The sequence below is a fragment of the Nyctereutes procyonoides genome, unplaced genomic scaffold (assembly GCF_905146905.1).
Source record: "Nyctereutes procyonoides isolate TBG_1078 unplaced genomic scaffold, NYPRO_anot_genome, whole genome shotgun sequence".
Lineage (NCBI taxonomy): Eukaryota > Metazoa > Chordata > Mammalia > Carnivora > Canidae > Nyctereutes > Nyctereutes procyonoides.
This window is the reverse complement of record NW_026575140.1, coordinates 39,539,844-39,560,141: the sequence shown is the minus strand read 5'-3', so window position 1 is coordinate 39,560,141 and position 20,298 is coordinate 39,539,844. Positions and strand designations below refer to the sequence as shown.

The window sequence follows — 20,298 nt, the reverse complement described above, 5'->3', positions numbered from 1 at the left end:
CTTACATGTGAAATCTAAAACAAAACAAAACAGAACAGAACAAAACAGACTCTTAAATATAGAGAACAAGCTGGTGGTCATCAGAGAAGGGGTGAGTGGAAGGATGGGTTAAACAGATAAAAGGGATTAAGAGGTACAAACTCCCAGTTATAAAGTCATAGTGATGAAAAGTAGAGCATAGGAAATATAGTAAATAATATTGCAATGACATTGTATGGTGATAGATGGGGACTACACCTATCTTGGTGAGCACTGAATAATTTATAGAATCATCAAATCAATATGTTTTATACCTGAAACTAATATAAAATTGAATGTCAATTATACTTAAAAAAAAAACCCTGCCAAATGTGCTAAAATTAAGCAAAAAGATATTATAAACAACCAATAATTGAAATAAAGTATTAGTCAAATAAAAAGAAACAATAATAGAAAAGTTTTATTAATCAAATAAAAAATAAGAATAACAGAAAATTTCTAGATTTATACATTAATTGCTAATTATCAATTTGTAATTAAACATGTATGGAAGTTTTCCATGAGCAAATTTTGTGAAAAATACCAATATATAGATCTTTGACATTATCTCTAAATGAAAAATAAAAACCTACGGAGAAACACTCACTTGCCGTGGAAAAATATAGCTAATTGATGATAAAGACAGACTAATACCAAAGTTTTCTGATACCCAATCCTTTTTCTTTTTTATTAATAAACAATTAATTTCATATATTTTATTTTTCTTCTTCCTTAATTTTTTCTTACTGAATTTAACCTGTCTCATATTCTTACTTCATTATTTAGATAATACTGAATTTGTCTTCTAAGGTCCTGGCTTAAAGTATTGTACAAACTTAAGCACCCAACATATTCTTATAAAGGTGATGTACGGTAAGTTTGGACAAATCATACAAAAAACATCAGCACTAGAAATCTCACCACCCAGACTGATGCAGGCCCTGAGGGAAGTAAGTCTTGGTCTGTTCAGTTCATCATTTTAGTCACTACATGCAAACAAAAATGGTCTTTCTGTACTCATTAGGATAAGGATCACTGTGTTTGTATATATCACTCTAAAATACCAATTCCAGACTGCTTAACTGGAGGATACACTAGACAGTCATTCTTCTAAAAAGAGGAGAATATTATCTGAAGAAGCTTGGATTATAATTTAATATCTGCATATTTATTTATAAAAACCTAAATCAACCTAAGTGTGCATCTTACACGTGAAACAAAATAAATCAGGTACAATTTTTACTGAATTTCCACTAAGTCTAAGCACTGAATACAGGAAGTTAATTAAACTAAAATACATTTAATTTAGCCACTGTACAAATGAACAGGAAATCTAACAAATCTAATGGATTAATCTTTCCTGGCCTTATCTTTTTTTTTTTTTTTTTTAGCTCATTAAAAGTTTTCTTGGCATTAAAAAAAGCTCCAAAATAGTTTGAGGCATTAATAGGTTGAAAAATTTAGCCACTGTACAGGTGCTAAATTAAATAGGTACAAATCCAGGTACAAATAGGCTGGTTAAGATTTGTAGCTTTTTAATGGCAGAACTGGATTAGACTTAAGGTCTCCTGGGTTACCTTTCCAGGTGCTTTGTGCCAAGACATAATAGTAAATTTTTAATGGTATTTTCTATACAATGTAGGTGTTTTTAGAGAGTAAATATCCCCAAATTGACTTTGAATTGACTGAAATTCACTTACCTTGCTTCTTTTCACAATTGACTGCACAACCTAAAATAAGCTGGAGCAACCTCCCAAGCTCCACAGAATCTGAACTCTCAGTTATTTGGTTTAAATCAGGGATAAGTTCTTCAGAAATTTGTTGCCCCAAAAACTGCAGAATTGAGACAATAAATTAGATCACTCTTTTATGTAGGCTACAAAAAATTTATTACATTTAATTATGACAAGGAAATTATAAACAGGATCTTGAAATGACTTGGGTAAATTAACAAATTGATATAAATCCATAACTGTTGACTAAAACCAGTTAGTAAAGCTCAAGCAGCATCCCAAAATTTTGACTAACCAACTAACAACTAAAATGGTTTTACATCAAATACCCTTTAATCCCACTGTCAGAGGGATTAAGAAACCTTTAGATGTATCTATTATGGCAAAACTTATGCCTTTCCAAAAATAAACAGATTTATGTTAAGCTGAAGGATATGCATAAAATTTTGATGCATGACTGATTGGTAGAAAACCACAATATAAACCATCATACTTACAAATGAACAGGAAATGTAACAAATTTAATGGATTAATCTTTTGGGGCTTATCTTTTTTTTTTTTTCAGCTCATTAAGTCTTCAGCATTAAAAAAAAACTCCAAAATAGTTTGAGGCATTAATAGGTTGAAAAATTTCAGTCTTAAAATTATTTGGATAACAACCAGAAGTATAAATATGTGACAACTTTAAAAAATAGAAACCAAATCTTTCAATGGCAAGACCACACTAAAAATTTTCAAATATAACCAAAAAGCTTTCTTGCAACAAATAATCCTACTAGAGAACTTGCTATGGTACTAAGAAAAAACCTACTTGAATAGTATACTATCTAAACTGATTTTAAAACTACTTTCATTTTGCATTTTTCCCAATTTACTTGCACAAAAGCATAATTTCACAGCATGCATACTTCTGAGGCTGTTTGCATTGAGAAGAAATGTCAAAATAAAGCTTGACACAGGAAATACTTCAATTTAATTATAGTCTATAGCATTGTATAAAATCAAATCATATAGAGAGATGACAGTAATTCTCTTGGAGAAAATAACATGTTTCAAGAGTATCAATATAGAAGCAACATTATTTTACAAATCAATATATTAAGTTTAAGCCTGTTCATGTTCACAAAATTAGCATGTTCTGAAAATGCCAAAAAACAATATATTCCAATTATGAATTACATTCTAGTAAGATGTATAAACAAAAATCCAGGTTATTTTCTGATGTCAATGTAATAATCACATAGCATTTTGTATTTAAACAAAGTCATATGTTTTTCATACCTCATTGTAATAACTCATAATTCCTTGAAGTACCTTCTTTAAATTACTAGCCTAATGGGGAAAAAAGAATAAGAATTCAATAAATTATTTCATGTTACTAATGAAAAAATTTATGCTAAGGTGAAAGACAACACAAACTGGTTTCATAACAATGACAACAAAAAACATATATTAGAGTTTTATAAATACAAGTATATGATATTGTTTAAACATGAAAGCTTTAATCAGAATCTGATTAAAAGTGTCTAAATGCTTCTGCGGGCTAACCAGGATGGTTCTATTTAAAATGAAAAGAAGTACCAACTTTAAAGATTTAGCTATGTGCGTGCCCATCTCCAATCACAAGTAACAGGGCTTCTACTTATTCTCTTGCCACAAACAACGGACAGCGGGACAAAATGCAAGAACAACTTTTCCAAGCCTTAGATGCTGGACAGTATGGAACTCTAATTTCTGAGAGAAGGAAGACAAAAATGATGAGCCTGACTTTAAGATTTCTCTCTGGAGGCAATTTTCATTCCATGGTATATAGTGTGGTAGAAACTGAACAAAGCCTGATGTTCTCACTGAGTTGAGGAGATGGACATCAGAAGTTCAGGAAGGTCATGGTAGTTAGAATTTGCAGGGCAGACAAATGAAAAGAGGTGAGCACTATGGAGAGAAAATGCTCCAGAAATTTGCACAGTGGTTTGTCACTTTTAGCTGCATATTATTTGGCACATGAATGGGTGAAGCTCATTGAGATTAAACAAAAATAATTTCACTTTTTTTTCCATTTTTTTCCCAGTCAAGAATAATTTCCAAGGAAAAAAACAATCCAAGGAACTTTAAGATGAACAATTCCCAAGGTTACACGGGGCCAGAAATTTTGAAATTCCCATGAGCCAGAATGAAGAGACTCTGCTGCACTGACAAGCACTAACTAAAGACCCTAAAAAGTAGTGGGTCTATTCTAGCCCTAGAGGAAAGATAATTCTACATCTGTATCCTAACACCCAAAACTTTGGAAGGATCAAACCAATTCACAAGTATCTTAACTGCCTCCGAGAACAAAGTTCAACACTCTTTAAAGGGAAAGAAAAAGGCCAGTACTCAACAATGAAATTCATACTATCCAACATCCAATAAAAAACTACTATTTATGTGCAGAAGCAGGAAAATGCAGATGATAATAAGGAGAAAACTCAGTCAATAGAAATGGGCCAAGAAATGAGATGAAAGAATTAGAAGACAATATAATGTTAAAACTGCTAACTTCAAAATGTTCAAGGATTTAAATGACAACAGGAATATAAGGACAGAAATGGAAGATTTTCTTCTTTTTTCTTAAAGAACAAAATAAAAAGATAGTCTCTAGATAAAAAAAAAGGAAGACTCAACTGTTAGGTGTCTACATGAAAGACCTAATATAAAGATAGATTAAAGGAATTTTTAAAAAGATATACCAAAACAAAAAAACAATCATAAAACTGGAGTGGTTACATTAATATCAGACAAATTAGACTTCAGAAGAAGGATTGCCAGGGATAACAAAAGGCCTTTCATAATGATAAATAGATTCATTCATCAAGAAGACATTTAAAAATTAGTGTATATAAACAATAGGGATTCAAATTATATGATTTAAAAGTTAACAGAAAGGAGAAATCAACAAATCCATAATCATTGTTAGAGATATAAAGACTCCTCATCCATAACTGATAGAATACTCAAACAGAAAATCAATAAAGATACAAAAGATGCAATAGTACTATCAGTACATTTGACATAATCCAAATGCAGAATACGTTTTCAAGTACACATGGAACATTCACCAAGACAGACCATATGTTAGATCATAAAATAAGTCTCAATAAATATAAAAGAATTTCTCCATACAGAGTATGTTCTCAAGCAAAAATGGAATTAAATTAGATATCAATAAAAACAAGAAAGGTATCTGAAAATCCTCAAATATTTATAATTTAAAATACCTACTTCTAATCTACCCATGGATCAAAAGAAACCACATTTGAAATTAATGAATATTTTGAACTGAATGAAAACAGGAACACAATTTGTCAAACAGTGTGGGATGTGTAAGGCAATGTTTCATATTAGGAAAATAAAAGGCCAAAACTTATAATTTCCCACCTTAAGACACAAGAAAAAAGAAGAGAATATGTAAGTAGAGAAAAGGAAATAATACAGAGAGGACATCTATAAAATAAAAAACAAAAGCTAGTTCTTAAAAAGAAATTAATAAATTTTAAAATGTCAAGCCAAACTTATCAAGGAAAAAAAAGGCAAAAGACATAAATTACCATCATCAGTAAAGAAAGAGGACACATCACTAAAGATCACAACCATCAGCATATTAGTAGCAACATAACAGTCAAAAATGACTGTATGCCAACAAATTGTGGACAACCTAAATGAAACACACAAATGCCCTACAAGACACAACAAAACTGACTTAAGAAGAAGTAAAAAATCAGTCTGGTAGTTTCTTATAAGGTTAAATATACACCTAGACAATGGGATACAATCATATTCAGGAATTTACCCAAGAAAAATTAGATATATGTCATTGTAATTGTACCCAAAGCAGGTAAACACAGAAACAATTCTACTATCCATCAATAGATGAGTGGGTAAGCAAATTGTACTGTATAAATGTAATGAAATACTATTCAGAAAGAAATCCTAATATAGGCAACATGGATGATTCTTAAAAACATCATAGTGAGTGAAAAATGCTAAACACAAAGAATATACAATGTCTAATTCCATTTACATGGACTCTAGAAATCTGTAGTAACAGAAAGCAGATCCACAGGGCCAAGTGTGAGGATTAACTGGGAAGAGGCATAAGTGCATGTTTTGGATTATGGAAATGTTCCACATCTAAGTACAATGGTAGTTGCAGAAGAACACAGATGTGTCAAAACTCAAATTGTGCAAAAGAAAATGCATTTTAAAATAAATTTTTAAAGAAAGATTTAATTGATCTTAGTATTAATTTTAAAATCACTGTTTGGATTAAGTGCTTCTACTACTTGCTCTGTATACCTTTATTCTCCAGTTGTCACCAATATCCTCTTTAATTCGGCTTAACCAAGATTCATTGAACCAAGCTACATCACTGAAACAAAAAAACAAATGCAAAACATTAAAACGTTTCTGTTACATAGAAAGTACCAAATTAAATCACTAGGTTATTTTATATCTGAAAGCTTTAATACAAGTAAATATTATTTAAACGAACTCACTGAATTTTTAGTGATTCCTAAGAATTTCTTTTGTAATTTCTCATTATAAATTACTTAATTTAATAAACATTTACTAAATATCTCATACTAGACACTCTGGTAGCAAGAAGATGTAAAAGTCCCAATTCTAAAGAGGGGGACAAAAGAAAAAAAAAGAAGAAAACTAACATTCTAATGTGTCTACTCTGTATTAAGCACTGTGCTTGATGGTTTTCCCACAGTGCAATATTTCATTATCATAGTAATTGGCAAAGGATTGATTATGATTATACTCAATCTTACTCTTCAGGGAACTGAGGATGAGAGAAGATAAGAGATTTGCCCAAAGTGACCTTAGTACACGGCAAAGTCCAAAATAAATCGACTTGATTGTAATTGAGTAGAATGAGTGTAAAGAGATGTCTACAAGGACAAATTTCATTTTAAGCTTATATAGTCAAGTCATATTAATATGGAAAGGCAAGACAAAGAATTGCTACATCGATTTTTTTAAGTATTTAGTAAAGTTTTAAAGAATAACATTTGGCTATAGTGAACTGTGTTAATAGATCCTATGTATATATTTTTAATGATTTTATTTATTTATTCATGAAAGACACAGACAGAGAGAGAGAAGCACAGACACAGGCAGAAGGAGAAGGAGGCTCCATGCAGGGAGCTCGACGTGGGACTCGATCCCAGGACCCTGGGATCATGCCTTGAGCCAAAGGCAGACACTCAATGGCTGAGCCACCCAGGCATCCCTAGATCCTATATATTCTAAACAAATATTTGGATGCTTGCTTTGAGTAAGGAATTGAGCAAGATTAATATAAAGATGAATAATTTACTACCATGACTCTCAGGGAAATAGCTATTAAAGCAGGAAAGAAAAAAAGCACAAAACTATACTCAAAGGAGAATGTATGAAATGTAAGGGTAACTGAGGAGCTATAAGAGTAATTATATTAACTATATTAATTATATTAACTATATTAATTATATTAACTATATTAACTCCACAAACACTGCAAAATAACAGAATAATAGTACGAGCAGAGGTCATCAAGTCTCATCTAAATTTTGTACTTCACAAATAAGCCAACAAAAGTGAGGGAAGAAATTAAAGGGATTCATTTCCAATGCCTGAATTTAAAAATATAAAGCTGAAACTAAAACAGGGTGCTTAGTTTTTCAGAAATCATTCTGCCTTAGATGCTCTAGTACAGAAGATACCACTTCCTACTGGGGTAACCACAAATTACTTTGCCATCTAATTCATCTATGTGGAATCTGTAGCCATTTTCTTTTAAGGAAATTAATATTGATTATATTCAACTCTCCCCAGATGCTAAGGCTACAATTACCAACATAATTTGGCTACAAATGCATAAATGGTGTATTTATAACCAAATATTTACTTTAAAAGTTTGATCTATTTAGTAATGAACCAAAACTGTCATCAAAACAAATTCATTTTCTTTTGACATCAGATTAAGTAAAATAGGTGAGCCAGTTGTGATGGTTAATTTTATGTATCAACTTGGCTAGGTGAAGTAACCCATTTTTTTGCTTAAGCATGCTTGGATGTGGCTATGAGAATATTTTTTAGATAAGATTAACATTAAGGGCAGCCCCGGTGGCTCAGTGGTTTAGTGCCACCTTTGCCTGGGGTGTGATCCTGTGTCTCTGTCTCTGCCTCTCTCTCTCTCTCTCTCTCTCTCTCTGTGTGTGTGTGTGTCTCTCATGAATAAATAAAATCTTTTTAAAAAAAAAAAAAGATTAACACTTAAATCAGTAGACTTTTAAGTAAAACACATTACCCTCCATAATGTGGGTGGGCCTCATCCAATCCGTTGAAGCCCTGAAGAAAAAGAATAGCCTCCCTCAAGAAAGAGTGAATTCTGCCAATAGATGGTCTGTGGACTCTAGCTACAGCATCAACTTTTCTCTGAATCTCTGACCTGCAGGCCTGACCTGTGACTTTTGGACTTGCCAGCCTCCACAATCATGTGAGCCAATTCCTAAAAACAAATTGCTCTCTCCTCTGTGTATGTGTGTATATATACACATCCTATTGTATATATTTATGTCTTATTGATTCTCTTTCTCTGGAGAACCCTGAATACTAAACCAGTCTACTAACTGACCCTAAAGAATCGTATGTGAAGAGACATATGATTCTATAATCATAACATGATTAGAAGATGGATCTCAATATAACCTCTTCTAGCTTTTGTCCCTTTATCTTGTGTGCCTCTTTGTCTTTCTACTCCAAGTCAACTGCAGTCAACTACTCCTGTGTCTTAGTCTGCTCAAATTTCTAAAACAAAACATCACAAACTGGGTGGCTTCAACAGCAGATATTTCCCACAGTTCTGGAAGTTCAAACTCAAGATGCTGGCAAGGTAAGTTTAACTCTTAGATCTCTTCCCTAGGCTTATAGGTAGCTGCCATCTCACTGTGTGCTCACATGATTCTTGGTACTCTCAAGAGTACCAAGTGAGTGAGCTCTCTGATGTATGTTCTTTTATAAGCCTATCAGATCAGGGCCCCAGTCTTATGAACTTATTTAACTTTAATTACTTCTCAGAAGCTCCAAAATAGCTACACTGGGGTTAGGGCTTCAACATATATATTTAGAATGGATACAAACATTCAGTCTATAATACCCTGAGAAATACTTTCTAACTTCTTCTTTCTTATAAACAGTTCATCCTTCTTAAACAATTGTAATGACAGTCAGTCTTTCCCACAATCAAACTTGATATCCAACCTCAAAACTCTCTGGACATATTCTTCTTTTAATTTTTTTTCATTGCCACATCTACATGTCTTAACTAGACTTTTGGCCCTAACAATTAGTTCCTTTTCTCCTATTTCCCAGAACTTGAGTGAATCTCAAGGGACACCGAATAAGAAGACTCAAGACTGAGGAAGCAAAATATGGTCCAACTGTTTTCTAAAAAGGTAAGAGAGAATCAGTATAAAATTATTTTTTAACTCTACCCATGGTGTTTGTCTTCGATAGTCTTACCAACTAAATACATGCAGTAATTAACACCTACAGGTTACTATATATGGCATAGTTGTTTTGGTTCAACAGACGTCCTGACACTCTTCTTGAATACTCAAAAGGTCTACTTACTTAAAACATCAGATTGTGAGCTGTTCTTTGGGCATGTGCATCTGGACTTTTATGTATTAAAACCCCAAAGTAAAAAAAAATCTATCAGAAGTTCAAGATACTAGATTTCAATGATTACAGCTGACTGCAAGCACTGGTGTCAGAGTCAGGCCAAAGCTATGCAAATCCTGGCTTTGCTAATAACTCATTATTTGACTTTACACCAACTCATTTTCTGTAATCTTTTGGATTTCGCTGTCACTGCTGTTCCTCTAACTCTCTGATTTTGTTTTCTTTTTTGTTTTCTTTTTTTGTCTCTTATTGTCTTCTAATAGCTTCTAACAAACTGTAGAGTTTAACTGAATGTTTTTTTTTTAAGATTTTATTTATTTATTCATGACAGACACAAAGAGAGAGGCAGAGACACAGGCAGAGGGAGAAGCAGGCTCCATGCGGGGAACCCGATATGGGACTCGATCCTGAGTCTCCAGGATCACACCCTGGGCAGAAGGCAAGCGCTAAACCACTGAGCCACCCAGGGATCCCCGAGTTTAACTGAATTTGAACTGACCCTACTCTAAATATTAGGTACAGTGCTAAAGTATAGGGAGTTAAAGAGTCATTGTATCACATCATGGTAAAAACAAGTCTCTTCCATTGTGTTATAGTATAAAAGGTACCAGGGCCACTACGACACATAAAAATAAGAGCTTTGGATGGCACCGTTGAAGTCAATAAATGCACACCAGCCTTACAATCCATACTAACCACAACGTAGCTGCATCTATACTAATACCCACAACATAATGCAATAAGAAAAGACAAGGTGTACATTCTAATGACAAAAAACAATGAGGATTTTCCCAAATCAATATCCAGAGTGCTTGGATCTGACCAATGAAATCACTTTGAAACTAATCAGAGTATAAAAAAACGAAATGTTTAAGATCCCTTTTTAAGGAAACAGAGGAGGAAGGCATATTTTAGAATGACTACGTTTGTCTCTTAATGTGTTCATCTTGAGTTAACCATAAAACCTGTCTATTCAAATTAGATCATGTTGAAGATTCCAAGTAACTAGAATTTTGACACTTTTAAGTTGTTTGTGTGAGGGTGCAAACCTATCTACAGAAACCTCTACAGGGTTTTCAATGCCAATCACAACAAACCTTGACAAAATAATGGCAACAATTAAATCAATAATCTCTGGCTGTAACACAAGTGGCAGAGATAGGATTCTGGCTTCATCGAAGATATATTATCATAAACGTAAGCAAGATCAATGTGACTATCAATAAATTGGCTCCATTTGTTCCTACTAAGGATAGAGCTCATATTGCAGATGTTATTTTTTTTTTAAGATTTTATTTATTTATTCATGAGAGACACAGAGAGAGAGAGAGAGAGAGAGAGAGAGACATAGGCAGAGGGAGAAGCAGGCTCCATGCAGGGAGCCCGATGTGGGACTTGATTCCGGGACTCCAGGATCACACCCTGCGCCGAAGGCAGGCGCTAAACCACTGAGCCACCCAGGGATCCCCCTCATATTGCAGATGTTATAATCATAATCCTTGCACAATGTTTGGCAAAAATTAGGAAATAATGGACTTAAGCGCTTTTGATACTATATAATATGGGCCTACCCCAAATAGAATTATTAGTTAAGATTTCCCAATATTTGTGACTTCAAATTTCATGCATACTTCATTTTATTATTGGTGGAGTTATAGAAGTCACACTTCCAATTCAAATATAGATTTTAAAATTTAGTATTTTTTTCCAAAAACAGTATTTATATTTCAGTTATCTCTAAAATAATAATCTTATTATTATAAGATTATTGATACCTTCCAGTGGCAGTAATATAACTGAAAAAAAATTATAAACAATATACCCTTCATTTCAAAGCTGTTTCTTTTCAAGTTATTTTAACTTGTGAATGTGACCAGAACAAGTTTAAAATTAAAATCTCTTAAATAGTAAGAAACTTGTTTGCTCATTTAATTAACATGTATCTCTATGAACAAGCAAGGAATAATCAGGTAGTAAAAGTTTTAATTCTCCAGATGCAATAATGCCTTAGTACCATATGGCTGGCAGGACTTCATAGGATACAATTTCAGTGACTTTTAGAATGACTCTAAGCTTTCTTCCTTGGTATTGGGTTTATAATTCTTTCAAAAACAGTCTGGACCACTACTTACATTTGATGAAGAACTTGTGCCATGGCAACTCCATTAGTCAGCTGTTTGACATCTTGACAGGGTGCAGCTGTATTGAATGTCTGCAGCTAAAATGACATAGAACAAATGACTTTACTGCCTCTGTATACTTACAGGGTAGTGTTACCACCCTCCCCCCCAAACATACATATATATATATATATGAACACTACAGAGAAAAATAACTAAAAATTGTCCTGTTTTGTTTAAATTCAGACTGTGCCAAACAAATGAAACTATATTAATAAGTTTCTATGGCTATGTAATATTTTTATAAAAGCAAACACTTAACAATTCTTAAAATCACGAAAAATTGTACCTAAGACAGTGAAATACCTTGATGTAATGTATGAAGTACTTTAGAATTTCTGAAACCCTCATGGAAAGCATTGTGTTCATTTTTAGGAGAATAACATCAGAAAGAGCTTTAGGAAAACCTATTATTTCAAATTAAAACTTCACTCACATCATGTGATAGGACAACAAAGGCTAGAAATGTCAAGTCTAAAACTACTTAAATTACCAGTGGGCTCTGAAATAAGCAGAGCCTTAGCCTGTCATTCAACAATTAGTCTCAGGGCATGAAAGGTCCAGGGCCCACCCACTACATCTAGTTTGGCTTTAGATATTACTCTTTTCAAATCTCTACTTTTAAACATTCACATAAACATCAAAAAGAGAAGTGTGGGCAGCCCAGTGGCTCAGCAGTTTAGCACCACCTTCAGCCTAGGGTATGGTCCTGGAGACCAGGGATTGAGTCCCATGTCGGGGTCCCTGCATGGAGCCTGGTACTCTCTCTCTCTCTCTCTCTCTCTCTCTGTGTATGTGTGTATGTCATGAATAAATAAATTCTTAAAAAAAAAGAGAGAGAGAGTGGGGGGTGGTCTGGGTGGCACAGGCCACATCAGGCTCCACACTCAGCACAGCATCACCTTAAGACTCTCTCTACCTCTCCTTCTGCCTCTCCCCCCTCAAATACATACATACATACATACATACATACATACATACATACATACATTTTTTAAAAAGAGAAGTGGAACTGTGGCATCTTTCTCTAATAAAGTAATACAAGACAGAAGAATTTTTGAAAAGCGAATTGTAACAGAGCTACAATGGTTTATATACTTCCTAGACATCTAATCTCAACCCATAATCATTTCAAATTAAATACACTATGATTCCCTTTGCCTAAACATATTCATCCCCTTTACTACTGAATTATATATAATTCCTTAGTTTACCACCTATTTTAATCTGATAAAAATCTCTCCCCATGATTCACCTTTAGTGATTGCTTATTTTGAGATTCTGCAAATCTATCTCCGTTATCCTAATACAACATGGAAGGATGACACAAATAAATCTAGACACAGTTACTTTCAAAGTACACATACAAAGATACTTTACCAAGCTCCTACTCTATGTGGGGGCACTGTAGTATATAATGGGGTTACAAAGGAAAACCACCAGTTTTCTACCTTCAAGCAGTTTCAATCAAGAGTTAAGAAGAGGAGAGATGCCTGGGTGGCTCAGTGGTTGAGCATGTGCCTTTGGCTGAGGTCATGATCCTGGGGTCCTGGGTCGAGTCCTGCATCAGGCTCCTTGTAGGGAGCCTGCTTCTTCCTCTGCCTATGTCTCTGCCTCTCTTTCTGTGTCTCTCATGAAAAAATAAAATCTTTAAAAAAAAAAAGAGTTAAGGAGAGCAGAAAAAGATATAAATTATTTCTAGATAATGCCATTCCCAGTCTCATGACTACAATACACACAAATTGTTCTGAAATAGATGGAAGTTAACTAATTTAATTAGGGCTTGTATTTAGGAAAGACTCCTTAGGGATGATTGCCAAACGGAATGTCTTAAGTAAAGAAAGGTCCAAGACAAGGAAGCTTCAGGAAAAAGGAACATTACAAGAGCACAAATATATGAAAAGAAATGGTATTCTGGGGCCACATACAGCTCAGTATTACTAGATTTCCAGTGTAGAGAGGAAAGAGAAGGGGTGACAACTAAGGGACTAAGAAAATAAACATGGGTCAAGACTCTGGAGGGCCATGATAAGAAGCCTGGACTTACCCTTGATGGTATCACCCTTATAATAAGAAACAGTAGAATACTTTCTACCACACAAGTTGGTTTTGAGAATTATGTAATTAGCAAACACAGCAAATTTAGATCAGTACCTGGCACATGGTACAAGCTCAATAGCTATTAGCAATGAACTATGATTCAGAGTTTCTCAATGTTTGGGGTCTAAGAACTGTACGTATCAGAATCTCTAGACATATTCAATCAGAAAATCCCTAAGTGACTCTTATACACATCAAATTTTTAGAACCATTGCTCTGGGTAATAATGAATCACTTTAGAGTAGTAAGGGAGTGACAACTTTAGCATTTTCTGAATAGCAGCAATAGTGACACAGAAAAAGGAAGAGAGAAGGCTCCTAAAGGAGAAGGCTCCTGCAATGATCTTGTTGATAAAATGGATGGCTGAAATTAAGGTAATGCTAACTAAGAGGACAGAATGAATTTATGGAATTTAAAATATAAAATAACAAGGATTTTGCAATTTTTTTAAAAAAAGATTTTATTTATATATTCATGAGAGATCTATACAGAGAGAAGCAGAGACACAGGCAGATGGAGAAGTAGGCTCCATGCAGAAAGACCAACGTGGGACTCCATCCCAGGACTCCAGGATCACACCCTGGGCCGAAGGCAGGCACTAAACTGCTGAGCCACCCAGGGATCCCCGGATTTTGCAATTAAGTGGATGTACATTAAAGAAAAACCCCAGGGTTTAGGGCATCTTTAAAAAGAAGACAATCACTTACTTTTAGGTAAACTGTGGCTTCCATTTTTCAACTCTTCCTACTCATACTTTACATGATTAACTTTTTACAAAATGGATATGATTAGTTACCTAAAAAGGATGATTTAAGAAGCATAGACTATTAAGCAAAACAGTAAAGAAATATGTAAAAGTTATACATATACTAAATAGTTGCCTTGTTGCTAATCATGTCCAGATTAAAACAATTTTCCCTTCCTACAGACATGGAAACTGGAGCATCTCTTGTAAGTTCTTAAACTAGTGGCAAAATAAATTAGTGACAAACATAAATGTAAGTTCATTTGGCCAAACTGAAAGGCTTTATAACCAAGTAGAGTGAATAAATTTAAAAACTCAGTATGGGTAGTGAGGCCAAAACAGACAGCTGAAGGAAAATGCCTTCTTTCACACTCTACGTAGAGGTGAAGAAGCAAAAGACTTTTTAGTAAGTGGCCTAAAAGGAACAGACAGGGCTTCCATCAGTAACCTCAGTGTTCTGGCAAATAACCATCTTAGTTTCTTTTTATCTTTAAATTAAAAAAAAATTAGAAATGTGGAAATGTTGTTCCTGAATTGCTTCATTGTAAATGTCTTCCCAAAATCAAGGGGAAAAAAGGATTTTCACAACTGACAGCCAATGAAAACTCAACTTTGGGTCAGCTCTATTCTCATATTCTCCTCCTCTAAATGCTCATTTCAGAAAGAAGATTATTGTTTTCATAAAAATGATTCAGCCTTTAGTATTTGTGAATTTGGACATATATTTGGCATGAGTTTTTCCTCCACCTGCCTGTCAAAGTCAACAATACAAGAACTAAGAAAGCCATTAAAACAAATATGGTTCAACTCTAATTTTATTGGTGAAATTAAAGTCCCAAAATTTTAAATTTCCAAATGTCACAGAGCTTAGAGGCAGAATTAAGTTTATCTTCATACGAATATACTTAAAACTCATATACTTCCTCTACCTTGTAAATGATGCCCAAATTTATCCTTCAGCCCTGAGTTTTTTGTTAAGTAGTGGTATAATGTTTCTAAGAACTAATTATTTTAAGATGAGTTCCAAATTATAAAATATAACTTCTTAATAACTGCCAGAAGAGGCATCTCTTTACTAACCAACTTTTCTTTATGACTTCTCAAATTCTGTTAATGTAGGTTTTACTGTCCTAGAACAGCATCTAGTGCTAAAAGAACACAGTTTACTACAACTGTCTTCTCACCTCCATGATTTAATCCCATCACAACTTTTTAAAAAATATTTTATTTATTTATTCATGAGAGACATAGAGAAAAAGGCAGAGAGACATACGCAGAGGGAGAAGCAGGCTCCCTGCAGGAAGACAGATGCAGAATTCAATCCCCCCACTGGGGATCCTGCCCTGAGCCGAAGACAGAGGCTCAACCACCCAGGCATTCCCCCCATCATAACTTTTTAATCTTATATCTCCTACTACTTCTCCTCAACATGTAAAGTTACTCAGCATGGTAGGGAACCCATTAAGAGACAAGACAAGAAATATCATGACAAGGATGTGGCTTCTACTATTTCTTTTGGATCTACTGCCAAAGGAGACCATTTACATTACTGCCAGGGGTTCTTCCCTGTGTTTAGAATATTCATTTCCCCTGATTTCTACTTGCTGAAATCCAATCCTCTATAATACAGTTAGAAGTTCACTTCAGGTATCTACAAGAATCTACTTAATGGTGAAATGCTGGTCTCTAAGGTCAGGACCAAGACAAGGATATAGACTATCATGACTTTAATTCAATGTTGTATTAGAGATCCTGGCCAGTTCTTGCTTCTGGGGACAGAGCAGAAAACCAGTCATACAAGGGTTCTGACCCCAAGGAGCAAATACGAGGACTTCAGACAGTGTTAAATGTTATAGGCACATAGAAAGTGGGTAACCAGTTATAAAGGGATATAGGAGTGGGGCACAAGATGGCCATTCACTGTTACTGATTCAGAAAGATGACAAGAGATCCAAGAAATGAATGGTAGGAAGAAGCTAGCCACCAAAAGAACCAGGAAGAGAATATTCTAGATAGAGGAAAGAAAAGTTAAGAAGACCTGGTATATTAAAAACAGCTTAACTTCCTCAAGAAAGAAAAAGTCAGTGCAGCATGGCGGGCATGGGGAGTGTGGCATGAGGAGAGTTTGGGATAACATGTTGGAAGTGAAGTGACATCAATAAGGCAGTGGCTGGCAAAGGCAAAATAAGATACCACAGTTCCCTGGGAATCATCTGGAGAGGTAAAGAGAAGCCAACAGACAGGTACCCAAGAAACTAAGGCAGAAGATCATTTCACAAAGGTAAGATAAGATCATTTCACAAGTAAGATAAGCATTATATATAATAGTTTGCCAAATCTAATAGATGAAGGCCTTAAAGAAAAGAAACTCAAGTGCATTGGGTTGAGGAGTGAATGAAAGTTCAAGAAGTATAAAAGCTGAGTACTTAAAAACTCAATTCAACTGCATAGGGAAGGGAAATACAGTGTCATTTTAATAGGGAGTGGTGGCTCTTTGTTCCTTCTTTTAAGAGAAAGAAGATTTGAGTAAGTCTACATGTCGAGAGGAAGGAGCCAAAGGAGAGGAAGAAGTAGTAAATACAGAAAGAAGATAAATGATAGAGCAAAGTTTTAGAAGAGGTAGAAGGGATGGGATCTAGAGCTGGAGTCAGAGATAAGGACGAGGTCATTTTCCCGAGGGGAGAAAAATTGGGGGCTCAAAGAGGGTACCGATAAAACTTTGCAAAAAAACATGAGGGGAACTGGGTGGTTGTTGCTAGTCTTTATGCAGCTAGGCATTGTTATGGGAACAGATAGATTTGGCTGTAGTAGCATCCAAAAGGCAATAATCTGCACAATAACTCCACTTTCTCCACAGTGTTTCAACAGCCTTAGAACTCGAGAAAGCAAATAACCTATTACACTGTTGTCATTTGTACCATTTTTGCAGTTTTTAAGGAATTTTGCCTCTCATTGTGAAAATGCACAGCTCTGCCTAGCTCCCCAGCAAAAAATGGAAAGTTCTTTGATTATTCTCATTATCTGTCTTCCTCAGTGCCTTGAACAAAGTAGGAACTCAATGATTACTGGTTCAAAGAATGAATATAGTCACATAATATTTTAAAATACTGCAATACAATTCAAGAAAAATCCTAACCTCTTCCTCCACCTCATATAAGTCAATGACATCATAAAGACTAAGTTTACTACTTAAGTCAGTTGTTTGAAGCAATAAAGTTACAGATTAGGATACACTCTTTAATTAGTCATTTAATTAAACAAAACACCTCATTAAAAACAATGCTACCTTATTTCATGACAGTCTTAGGATATAGCATCTAAACCCTAATACTTATTTTGAATGAACATACAGATGAATAGTTAGCTAATTGCTTTTAACTCAGAAACCCTACATACTTGCATTATGCTTATAACAAAAGCTATTTACCTCTACACTGTAAAAGCTGCTTTAAATCATGGTTATTTCCAACAGACTTCATACGTGGCCAGAAACCTGCTCTGATTTCTCCCATTCTTTTGCATTACCCCGATTAGGAGACTGCTACAGAATCTCATCGACTAATTACCGCCTCCTGATCCAGTCTGTATACATTCCATTATGCACACACTCCTCTACACACACCAAACAACTAGTTTGGGGATGGGCACCATCAACAGCACCTTGTGGACAGACCATCAAGCAACAACCTTACCAAATATAGGTTAGAAACCACACCTGAATGCCAGCACTCTGATGGCTGAGCACCTCCAAAAGGTGAGATATCATTTTACTGATAGGAATACTGGGGACAGATTCTACTCGTCCACCTAACACAAATTAATTAGAATATTAAACACGTACAGGGGCGTCTGGGTGCCTGAGTAGGTTAAGCCTCAGGGTCTTCACCCCAGGCTCCTGAATTCAAGGAGCATGGAGCCTACTTTAGGGGGAAAAAAAAATACTAAGCACGCACAAAGTGCAAATGAAAATGCCAAGTCTTTTTCTTTACAGAGAATGCTGTCCACCGGAAGGAGGAAATGGGGGCCAGCAAAAAAAAAAAAAAAGGTAATACGAGCCCCTACCCCCAACATTTATTTTTCTCCAAACAGGAACTATGTAGAAATAACCCTTCTAAATGACTTCTACAAAATCGAATGTCCTGGGATCCTGGAGGAGCTCTCACGATCCAGGCATCAAAACCACCTCTTGGCCACCTGTGTCCAAGCAGAGCAAAGTGGTTTGGCTGGGAGGGGAGTTTCAGCGGCGGGGGGTGGGGGGTGGGGAGTGGGGGGGGGCGGTGGGAGGGAGGCTTCGCTCCCCAGGGGCACAAAGATCCATCGGGAAGGCTGATCAGCAGACAGAAGGCGAGAGAGTCGGTGGTCCAGAGGGAGAAAATAGGGCAGCCAAAAGGGGATGGACACCTGGCTCAGGCACAGCTGTCAGAAGCAGGATCCGCGGGGAGAGACAAGCCTCCTCCACCCCTGTACCTGCAGAGCTCCCTTTCCGCCTCCCACGTCTCCAGACACACACACACCTGCCTCGCGCCCCGCAGGTGGCACTCTCGCGGTCAAGGGCGACAGCAGCCGCGAAGGGCAACGCGCCCAGTGTGCGGCGCAGGTGGCCCGGCCGACTCCTCAGGCTCACCTGCGGGCCCCCCGCGACCCGGGGCAGCTGGCCTCGGCCGCTCGGCGCCCTTCGCCCCCTCGTACTCACCCAGATGATGAGGCTGTCGCACAGCGGCAGCTCGGTCTGCGGAAGCGGCTGCGTCTCGTCCATGGCCGGGGCCGCCGTCGACCACGCCGCTGACACCGACAGCTCCCTCCGCCCCGCGCTCCTCCGGGAGCCGGCGTCGACCACCTGCCCGCCGCCGGCCGGGAAAGCTCGGGAGCCAGGCCCAGCGCCCGCGCGGCTCACGCGCGAAGCCTCGCGCTGCCGACGTCGCCGGCGTAACCCCCTCCTCGCCGCCGCCCCGGTCCCCGCCCCGCCCCGGTCCCCGCCCCGCCCCGCCCCGCGGAGGGCCCCCTCCCCGGCCAGGCGCCCCCGCGCGGCTCCGCACCTGGGCCCCGCCCCCTCCGGCCCCGGCCCCGCCCCCGGCCCCGCCCCGGCCCCGCCCCCGGCCCCGCCTCCTGCCCGCTCCCGCGCACCTCTCCCCGCCGCGCTGAGTGACCGGAGCGCGCGCCAGTCACAAAGAAAGTAGGTGCCCGAGAGGGGCGTGCGGGGGGAGGGGGCGGGAAGAGCGGGGATAGGTTGCGCAGGAGGGGTTGTGATTGGACGCAGCCTCCGGGCTCCGACCAATCAGCGGGAGACAAGACAGCCTCCGGGAGGGAGCGCGGGAGGGTGGGGAGGGGTTTGTGACCTGGCAGGTGCGGTGGGGCCGGGGGCCGGCAGCGCGCGTGCGCGGCGGGGCGCTGGAGCGGCTGCAGCTCGCGCAGCCCCAGGCGCAGAGGAGGCCGCGGGGCAGCTGGCGCCGGCCTCCTCCCGCCTCCTTTCTCGCCGTGGGGCAGCTCCTACCTGTGGACGCCCACACGCTGATGCCCTCCTGCCTTCGGGAATAGCTCGTACCCCCAGAATAAACACCACTCGGGATAGGGAGTGGATAGCTGGTTTCCTCCTGGGAGCTCACCGGCGAAGAACATTTTAATTTGCAGACGTGGCAAAGAAATGTGTTTGCTCTTTAAGGGGGGGGGGGAATACCGTGGAGCTGCTTAAATTAAATAAGCTGTCACAAGATCACAAGCCACGGGCAATTTTATTTTAAATAGGGCAAAAGGGAAGACCTTTTTTTTTTTTTTCCAGGTAGGAAAATGGAAAATGAAATCATCTTTTAGTTTT

General features: G+C 37.5%; 1 protein-coding gene across 1 annotated transcript in view; it reads right to left on the bottom strand.

Moving 5' to 3' along the window:
- HOOK1 (hook microtubule tethering protein 1) overlaps positions 1–19,404 on the bottom strand; it is a 64,530-nt gene extending 45,126 nt beyond the window's left edge. Inside the window, exons 1-5 of the mRNA XM_055306631.1 lie at positions 19,180–19,404; positions 11,594–11,679; positions 6,084–6,156; positions 3,033–3,083; positions 1,719–1,851 (exon numbers count right to left, since the gene is read on the bottom strand). Of these exons, the coding sequence (XP_055162606.1) occupies positions 1,719–1,851; positions 3,033–3,083; positions 6,084–6,156; positions 11,594–11,679; positions 19,180–19,242 (406 nt within the window). The 5' untranslated portion in view covers positions 19,243–19,404. The remainder of the gene's footprint in view (positions 1–1,718; positions 1,852–3,032; positions 3,084–6,083; positions 6,157–11,593; positions 11,680–19,179) is intronic.
- Positions 19,405–20,298: the final 894 nt, after the last annotated feature.